Genomic DNA, 9,894 nt, shown 5'->3' with positions numbered 1-9,894 from the left:
TTGCTTCATGAGATATTTGGAGATTAAGACATGGAAGAATTTTAAAAATGAAAAAAAAAAAGTTAGGAAGAATGAAGAGTTAGTGTAATCAGTTTTTTTTTTTTTTTTTGGTCGAACATAGAGAATAGTGTAATCAATGAGTGAGTGAGTCATAAAAATTTGTATTTTCCTTCTTTTTCTGGAGGAGAGACTATAATTACACTCTGCTTTTGCTTTAAATGATTTATATTGTAGTCACTTGAATGACTTAGGCAAACCCAAGGGATGTGGATTCACAACAGTGGAACTGACAGGAGGACTCGCCCCGAATTCCTCGAAATCCGGGACGAATCCTGCGAAAATTCCGACATCACACCGATGCCGGACCCACTTACTAATACTACAGCCTCCTTTCCCTAAAAAAAGGAATATGGGCACGAGGCTTTCTGACAAAATTTCGACAATCTCCCATGTAAATTGGACTTTTCCCAAATTTTCAACCTGTAAAAAAATCACAATTTAAGAAGCCAACTGTCAGCACACACAATGTAATAACACAGTTTACAAACAAGGCTTCCAGCCTTCAAATAAATCAATGCAGAATAACTAGCAATGCTCTTAAGTCGATTCATACATTAGCAATGCAATTAAGGAACTCAAATCATTTTACGAATACCACTGCAATCAACATAAAATAACTTTCCAAATTTTTAACCTACGAAAAGGCAATAATACTTTCAACAAATCTTCAGCATGCAACAACTACCATCTATGGATTATCACCAACAGTTCTAGGGGACTCGAGCCCATTATACAATATAATCAACCTAAAATCAATCATTTATTTCGAAATGGATCTCAGACATGACAGAACCACATACTTTATTTAATAGAATCCAATCAAGTGATAACTGAGAAATAAGCAAGCATTTAATCTCGCTCAAGTTTAAATCGAGTTTCAGTCGTACTTACATAATCAAAACTGAACCTAGCAAAAGTAATAATTAGGATTCAAATCCAACCACTACATCAAAATCCACACTCAGAATCGGTCAAAACTTTTAAATATAGTTTATTTCGCGACTGCACCCAGGTAAGACCCCAGGCTACCTACTTACCCCTTTGCGAGGGATCAAGCCACACGTAGTTCTAAAATCAACAGTCACAGCTCCGATAATATACAATTTTTCTTTTAAGTAACACCAACGAATAACTTTAAATTCCTTAATATATCAATATTCGACACGGCAACCCTGAACACTTTATGACTTCCTTTCTTTTAACAATTCTTTCCGCGCAATCATACCTTATCCAAGGCATATGTTGCCGAACAACACTTCCCAATCCAGGACTTAGACATTCATACCAGTGTAGGGTAATCATAAAACACAAAATTAAGAATCTCAACCGAGGGACTAACTCTCAGCCAGAACGTACAGCCGAATCCTCTAGACTCGTACGCCTATGACAAGTCCTAAGCGCGAACTACTCAATCAAGGGTCTACATATCCACATATCCATATTCATGTATCCAAGTATCCATTTCCACTGTTTCCAAGTATTAGTATCCAATGGGAGGTACATATGATGATGCACATCATGTACTGGGAAAAACAATCAAACTGGGGATCGTTTGACTAGTCCACATGAAAGAATCCTCAATTAACCATGTGGCTAGGGAACGAGCCATCCAACCGAGGGACTAACTCTCAACCAGCACGTACAACCGAATCCTCAAGACTCGTACGCCTATGACAAGTCCTACGCGCGCAAGCTACCCAATCAAGGGTCTACGGTAACACCCCGTTAAGGGTGCCCCGAGTTCCGACATATCCAACCATATCCACAATTTCCAAGTATCCATCAATTCCAGAATCCGTAACCAAGGAAGCCCACACGCTCGAAAAATCCAATGCTGCGTGTGAGTATAGTGACCAGGTAAGTTACACATGATAGTGGAGTTCGTAACCCTTATAACACTATTGCAAAACAACAATATTCCCTTCCTTAATTCAATTGTTTCAAAAATTTATTCATAGTATAGACAATAAACTCTCAAGTATATAATCCATATCCGAGGAGGTACATAAGGTAGTGCTAATAGCACTCAAACATAAATCACAACCAAATCCACATTTAATGAACCCTTTCCAATAACACCATGTACAACACCACAAATCCAAGTATACATAACCATGCTCAAAAATAGCATAAATTCATTCAGAATTGTCACATCCCGCAAATGTACGAACATAAATCCAATACTCTTTGTAATCATATTATATTTCTACTTCAAAACATATAACAACTCAAAGTCAAAGGACTCAATATGCATATTTTTCTATCGTTGAAAATAATGAATATTATTTGAGAACCAAGTCCACTCACTTCTTAGTAATCATAGATGAGCCCAAGGCTCACTTTCACAACCCACCAAATCAAGTATCCCATACTCATCTATACCTTGATTTCAATTATCAAAATAATAACCGAATTTTGTAAGATAATATAAACAAGCTCATACTCCCAACTTAATCAAAATAACTCAAATAACGGTCAAGACTCGTTCACACGGTTGTGCTAGTACTTCACGAATGGTGAAACTACCTCTGAAGACTCACGGTCAATTGAGGCTCTAACTATCCAAACTTGGTCAACCATGACCTCTGATTTCCGAACTGGAAGTTCCCACGGCTTCAGCAAGGTTTACTAAACATGTCTGAATCAAATGGTCGGATTGCTCGAGATCGTACGATCGGACGGTTATCGTTCAACGCAAACTTTAAGTTACTAAATCGGAACATCCGGGGCTCCGATTCACGATCCACAAATTCCTACACGATCCTAGGAATGTCTTGATCAACATATAATAAATTGGAGTCGATCCAACGGCCCGAACATGTCGAACCTGGATAACGCCTAATATGCGATGTCCGATCGACGACCAAACGATAACTAAATTGAAATTCGAGCATACCGTCGTGCTCAGGACGACATGAGGATTATTTTAGGACTCTAAGTGACAGGACCCGCCCCGGAATTCCCGAAAACATGAGCGAATCCCGTCTCGTTACCGACATCTCCCCGATGCCGGGCCCACTTACTAAGAATCGAGACTTTCTACCAAAAATTTTGGCAGAGTCTCCCCTGTAAAATGAACATTCCCCCAAAAAATTCAACCTGCTCAAAAACACAGTTTAAGATACCCAACCAGCAACATGCTTTAAAGCAAATAAACAGTTTACAACAAAGGCCTCCGGCCTCAAAGATCAACCCTAACAAGGGCGATAACATAGCATATCTAAGAAATTTAGATACAACAAAAACAAAGTTCAAGGAAAACAGAAAGAAGAAATCCTACGAAGGCTCAAGGCTTGTGAGCACACAATCCGGCTCAGCTGCGAAGCTCAGTCGACTACTGGCTGGGGGCGCAAAACAGAAAAATGTGTGTGGACAAAAATAAAGTTCAGTTCAGTGTAAACCAACATAATATAACCCCACTATTTAATAAACCAAGCAAGAAATCCGAATGTATCCCAAATCATCAAAATCAAATAAATATTTATATATGTCAAAACCAAACCAATGCCGGATGCCAAGTCCGAAATCCAAACAGAACACTAAACAAACCCACCAATTAAATATTATAAGTCCCAAACCAAACTCTCGAAACCGTACCCATTGGCACGACCGGCAAGGAAGTATCCTCACCGAAAAACAAGAATGAATGAATAGTTATATACATATGTAAATATATATATAATATAAGAGATATATATACATATATATAATAATAATATAAATATGACCAACACCTAGTTGTACCGGGGAAACAATCCAACCGGGGGATTGTTTGACTAGTCACCATGGCAGAGTATCCATGAAGAGTCCTCAATTCACCATGTAACTAGGGAACGAGCCGTCTAACCGGGGGACTAACTCTCAGCCAGCACGTACAGTCGATACCCTCAAAACTCGTACGTCTGTGACCAGTCCTACGCGCGCAGACTACCCAATCAAGGGTCTACAGCAACATCCCGTCAAGGATGCCCCGAGTATCTCAAGTCTCCGTATCCAAGTTCCAAAATCAGGGGAGGTACATAGGGTAGTGCTTATAGCACTCCAAACTGACATTCTATACTCATCACTTTCCAAAATCTCATCTCAACAACCCAAGTACCCCACACATAGCCAAACATATATATAAATTCTCAAAATCCATATATACATACTCAAGATACTCAAATATGTCAAAACCCAAATATATTACCATTACTTTATGAAAATAAAGAATTTAACTATTAAATATAACATGCATTTCAATGACTATTTAAATCATATGCATAAAATTCTCATTATAAAACCATGCTTATAAGTTGAAAACAAAGTCCACTCACAAGTAGTCCCACACTGCCTGACCCTGAGAGGGTCCCGCCTGCTGCGAATGCGTGGTCGGAGTACCTATTTCAGAATACAAATACGGGATTAATATAAAGGGTTTCGAACGAGAACTTGAATTAAAAATCCTAATTTCCCGGGTTTCTAGCGAGTGTAACGGACTGGAAGTTCCTAAGAGTTCCACAAGGTTTAAGACACAAGTCCCGTAAGTTTGGTCCAAAAAGGACGGTTAGATCGCTCACGATCGAACGGTTATCGAAAAATCTTCAAACTTTAAATTATTGAATCGGAACATCCGGGGCTCCGATTCATGATCCGTGAAATCCTACTCGTTCCTAGGAAAGTCTAGAGTAACATATATTGGAATGGAGTCGATCCAACGGTCCGAACCTATCGAACCCGGATAACGCACAATATGCGAAAATCCGTTCGATAGTCATACGATGTCCGAATTGAGATCCGTAAAATCCTACGCACTCGTGACAACCAGGAGATCGCATTGGGACAATAATGTACGTTTGCTACAGTGCCCACGCGCCGCCACACGCGCTGGCAGCGCGTGGGTGTCCAAAGCGATAACCCTTCGTCGGAAAAACTCAACACCTCGGCTCAAGACTCCTATCCTAGGTACAACACCCTATTTGGAGTCACTTTTGTTCTTGGGCCTACCCCAAAAACTGGCCGGAAGTGGCCGGAATCGGAAACCCAAAACCGGCCGAAACCTAAGTTGAAATTCAGTTAACCTACGCTCAAAATTAACGAAATCCTACCCAACCATCAGCTAGAGCATGGAAAATAGGTAGAAAACCATACCTTACTCGTCAAATTTGGTGGAGAAATGAGAGAGAACGAGAGGTCGAAAGTTGGGCAAAAATCTGTCAAAACCGCTACGTTTCGTGGCTGTTTCCGGCGACCACGACGGCGGATCGAGGTGGTGGTGGGGTGGAATGGAAAGTAGGAAGTGTGGTGGTTCCAACGGAACCGGTGCCGCCCCAAGTGGCGGTGTGTGGTGGCGGTGGCGACGACGAGAAGTCGTGCCGTCGCAAGCCAAAAATGGGGAGAGGTTTCTGGTTCGCAGGAGAGAGAGAGAGAGAGAGAGAGAGAGAGAGAGAGAGATATCTGGTTTTTAAAAAAAACAACTTCGAAATATTTACGGTTTTGCCATTGTCGATGTTTTGATCATAACTTCTTCGTTACAACTCCGAATCGAGCCCATTACGTGTCTACGGACTCAACTCAAAAATGATCTACTCAAAAATACCAGCCACTGCCTCAAACTCTGTCCGGGTAATAAAATGACCAAAATACCCCTACGCCAAGGGTAAATCCGTAAATTCGAAAATTAATTAACTTGAGAAATTTAATTTAGGAATTTAGTTTAGAGTCGGGGTGTTACACTAAGGCCAAAAAGTGGCCCACGTGCCGACACAGCGTGGGTGCCCAAATCAATTTCTGGTGATCGAAAAAACTCCAAACCGGGGGTGAAGACTTACACCTACATGAAGAGCACATAGAGTGGAGCAACTTTCGTTCTTAAGCCTACCCCAAAAAGTCGACGGAAGTGGCCGGATTCGGAGGCCAAAAACCAGCCAAACTTCCATGGCTTATTTGATTTGCTAAACGCAGAAATTTCTCAAAACTAACACAACCAGCAGCTAGAACACGGTTATGCCAGGAGCGAAGAGAGAGAAGGGTTTCAGATTTAATAAAAACAGACTTCAAGAAAATTACGGTTATGCCATAGAACTTGTTTTGACCGTAACTGACTCATCTGATTTACACAAAAATACCAGTCCCTGCTCTGAAATCTTCTGAATTAATAAAATAACCAAAATACCCCTACTCTGATGGCAAAATTGTAAATTCACAAAAATTCCTGAAATTAATTAAATTCACAATTCATTTTATTTTTGGGTCAGTATGTTACGGGAACAGCAGACCCTTTAAGAGTGTAAAAGACTGTAGGAGCGGGTTCAAGAGTGGAAACATTTGTCAATGTCAATACCAGGCCAATATATACATATATCATCAATCTAGACATACATTAATAAAAATGCTTTTATCAGGTAACCTAAACCCTAAAAGAAGAGAGATTGATTCAGTGATAGAGAGCAAGAGACGAGAGCAGAAGTAAGTGGTGAAAACTTAAATATCTATGTACCAATGAATTTTACTACCAAATTCCATATCCAATATTTAATTATTCATACATAGTCTAATAATTATGCAAATCCCAAGAAGAACCAAAAATCATTACTAGAAATGAAAATATATTACAAATTATATTAGAGAAACATAAAGAGTCTTAGGATGTATAGGAATCCTAATTAAAGTTAATATCCATGTTATGATAATATCCACAAAGTGTTTAAAAGATTTGTCCAAACCCAATGGAGGGCTATGTGGCCTTTCGACCAATAGCTTTACAAAGTGGTTAAAAGCAAAGCCTACAGGCTTCAGATTTTCTACCTCCACACAGAGAATAACAAAAGACTTCATATGCAACCCACATAAACGATACACAGCCTGAAAATTTAAACTAGTAAAGTAGAACGCTTAAGTATCATCTGGAGACTGAAACCACTACACAAAAATAATTCCTACCAAGTCTTTTTTTCTCTTACACTGTTCACAAGTGTCGGAGAATATATTTCAACAACCTTTGCTAAACGAAAAAATATATATATATATATTATCCTTCTACTCTTCTATTCAGTTTGAAACTAGAAGCCGGTCAAGAATGGAATATAAAGAAAAGCCTCTCTTCGTTTGAAACTTTCTGTAAGATGAAGGTCATTTGAAACCTTCTGTAAGATGAAGCTCGTGGGGTGCAGGACTTTTGGCCTCTCACATCACCATCCCTCCATCAATGGTCAATACCTACAATGGACCAGTGCAAAACTTGACAGCTGAAATGGTGCCATTTCCCATTTGTCCAAGGAAAAATTATCAGATTTCTAATAAAAATTTACCTGTCCAGTAATGTAACTGGCAGCGGGATTGAGCGCTAAGAATTCCACCAGTCCTGCGACTTCTTCAGGTTGACCATATCGCCCTGAAAGAATTTTAAAACTGATTTATTTTCTCTAATTTATATGTGAGTCTTCAAATATCAGGCTTTAAGTTTAGGCAAACCAGGGAGGAAGAATTAGAGAATCAATCAAATTTCAATCGTCCCAATCCAATGACTCAATAACATTTATATCTCTCATCTAAGTTATATAACCAACACGAGCAGTTTCTCAATAATTCACATTAACTACGATAGATTTTGATAATAATGCTTAAATAACTAGTAGCCAACTGACTATTCTCACCTAGGGGGATGGTTCCCAAGATCTTCTTTTCTATGTCTTCTCCAAGCTTGGCAGTCATATCAGATGCAATAAAACCAGGTGCTACAGCATTGACCTATGGAAAAAAAGAAAGCTTTAGATGGATAATTGCTTTAGGCCCACCACGTAAGACTGGAAATATGCAAGAAATTTAGAAATATATCTGCTTGAATGTTGAATGTCATGAAACAAACCACATAGCCATTGCTAAGTGCGCAGTGGGGTTACACGTATTAGCAGGCAAGCCCCACACACTGAAAACAGATAATAAAATTAATTAATTAAAAACGTTGAATCACATGCACATACATTAATGCTCCTGCTTGAATATTCCTTGGCAACACTCTTCGTAAAGCCAATTACACCAGCCTTTGCAGCACTGTAGTTGGCTTGTCCAACATTGCCAACAAGACCAACAACAGATGCTATATTGATTATTCTTCCCTGAAATATGATGAACAGACTAAGGATCTAGAAGCAAAATAGGATTTTCACATTGACATAATACAAGAAAGGAGGACAGAATTTGATTACCTTTCTCTGTTTCATCATAATTTTCGCTGCAGCCTGCAAAAAGCACAAACCATGCTAAAAAGATCAGACAATTCTAAGCTTGAAAAACTACAATTACTAGATCAGCATATCCCCTAAACTACACACCTGTGTGCACAGAAACACGCCAGTAAGATTCAAATCAATAACCTCCTGCCATTGGGATGTTTTCATTCTCATCAACAATCCATCCCGTGTTATTCCTGAAAAGGACTGTGTCAGTTGAAATAGAAAGGAAAGTCAAGATAAGAAGCTTAAATACAATAAGTAATATGATGCTGACCAGCATTATTAACCAACACATCAACTGTTCCCCATGCATCAACCACCTATATTCATTTTATTGAAAAGATGTCAAGTTGCTAGCAATAATTGCAACCACACCCAAAAAAAAATGTAGTTAGCATAAAAGAGCGCATTTGCGTACAGTTTTAATCATTGCCGCTACATCTTCTTCGTTTGAAACATCACCCCCAAATGTCAGAGCTTGACCACCAGATGCCTCAATCTGCAGCATTTAAACCGCAATAAAACATGTTTAAAATGCGGGATATAATTAAAACCAAATATTTCAACTATGAACTGATTTCAATATATGCATTGCATGAAGGCCATTATTTTAACAAAAAAGGTACCTCCTTGGAAACTAACTCAGCTTCCTTAGATGACCTTGCGTAGTTTACCAGAACCTGTAACAGTGAAATGAAGCCTATGGTCATGACTCATCGAAGAAAGCAATTGAATGATGAATGATGAATGATGATGATGACCTTACAACCAGACTTGCCGAGAGCGAGCGCAACAGCTTTGCCAATTCCTCTAGAAGCTCCAGTGACGATAACCACAGGAGACTCCACGTTCTGAGCTACAGCAGCGCTCGATTGCTCGACGGCCGCCACCTGCGCCCTAATTCCTGCTATTTGATTACATTTCCATCAAAACATCACCAAATTGTTCTGATGTAAACTTCAATTTACCATAACAAGAAAAAGCGATTCATTTACCAGAGCCAGAGGAGGAGGAGGAGGATGAGGATCTCGAAAATCGGGTCGGGGCAACGCGATGCAGTCGGATCCCGCCGAGAAGTGGATAGGAGCTTCGTGGGTGAGATAATTGGCGGGAGAGTCGACCCGAAGCTCCAAAGGCGTTGAAGGCGATCGTGGCCGCCATTGAGAGTCTGAGAATGGCTGGTGCCACAGACGAAGAAGAGGAGGAGGAAGAGACAGAGGCAAGTAAGGTCGCTAGAAGATCAATCTATCAGACTGAGAACTGAGGAAGAATGTGAAGATGGGCGTGTAATCTCTCTGAGCCGGGGTTTTAGCATATCGGTGGAAATGCGTACTGTGTGTACAAGGAGTTTTTTTAAACAAACTTTCAAATATAACCAAAAACTCACTTAAATTGTCCCAAATACCCTAAATTAAAACCTAACAAAAAGAGCTAATTGTCATGTTCTTCCAAGTCGTCGGCAGAGTACTGAGCACAAGGGGGCTAAGCCTCACTCTCCCCCACCCTACCCTCAAACACAAGGACACCGTCCCTTGTCAATCGCCTTTAATGGATTTTCTTTGCAGCAGTTTTTAAGGGTTTGGATACATACATTTCATGGAAAATAAATATCGACAATATC

At 39.7% G+C, this 9,894-nt stretch overlaps 1 protein-coding gene across 5 annotated transcripts; it reads right to left on the bottom strand.

The window, feature by feature from the left end:
- Positions 1-72: 72 nt before the first annotated feature.
- On the bottom strand, positions 73-9,781 carry LOC117626960 (3-oxoacyl-[acyl-carrier-protein] reductase 4-like). 5 transcript variants are annotated; one of them, XM_034358798.1, is made up of 11 exons: positions 9,269-9,769; positions 9,035-9,180; positions 8,900-8,953; positions 8,692-8,772; positions 8,548-8,593; positions 8,373-8,467; positions 8,247-8,279; positions 8,022-8,156; positions 7,695-7,788; positions 7,350-7,432; positions 80-480 (listed from the first exon to the last, which is right to left on the bottom strand). In XM_034358798.1, exons 1-11 carry the CDS (start codon positions 9,432-9,434, stop codon positions 235-237), a joined length of 1,179 nt encoding a protein of 392 aa, XP_034214689.1. In that variant the 5' UTR covers positions 9,435-9,769; the 3' UTR covers positions 80-234. The 5 variants fall into 5 exon arrangements, with proteins under 5 accessions (XP_034214691.1, XP_034214689.1, XP_034214690.1 ...); XM_034358799.1 differs by having other exon boundaries at positions 9,035-9,177; XM_034358801.1 differs by lacking the exon at positions 80-480 and adding an exon at positions 6,691-7,257 and having other exon boundaries at positions 9,269-9,762.
- Between the last annotated feature and the right edge of the window lie 113 nt (positions 9,782-9,894).

The sequence above is a fragment of the Prunus dulcis genome, chromosome 5 (assembly GCF_902201215.1).
Source record: "Prunus dulcis chromosome 5, ALMONDv2, whole genome shotgun sequence".
Classification (NCBI taxonomy): domain Eukaryota; kingdom Viridiplantae; phylum Streptophyta; class Magnoliopsida; order Rosales; family Rosaceae; genus Prunus; species Prunus dulcis.
Note: the sequence above shows the minus strand (reverse complement) of the source record. Positions and strands in the feature narration are given on the sequence as shown.

Bases quoted from the DNA above. Each gene is read 5' to 3' on its own strand.
- LOC117626960 (XM_034358798.1), bottom strand. From the start codon at position 9,434: ATGGCGGCCACGATCGCCTTCAACGCCTTTGGAGCTTCGGGTCGACTC. The intron at 8,954-9,034 runs GTCATCATCATC...TCACTGTTACAG, and splicing joins TCGGCAAGTCTGGTTGTAAG to GTTCTGGTAAACTACGCAAG. The intron at 8,773-8,899 runs GTACCTTTTTTG...TAAATGCTGCAG, and splicing joins CTGAGTTAGTTTCCAAGGAG to ATTGAGGCATCTGGTGGTCA.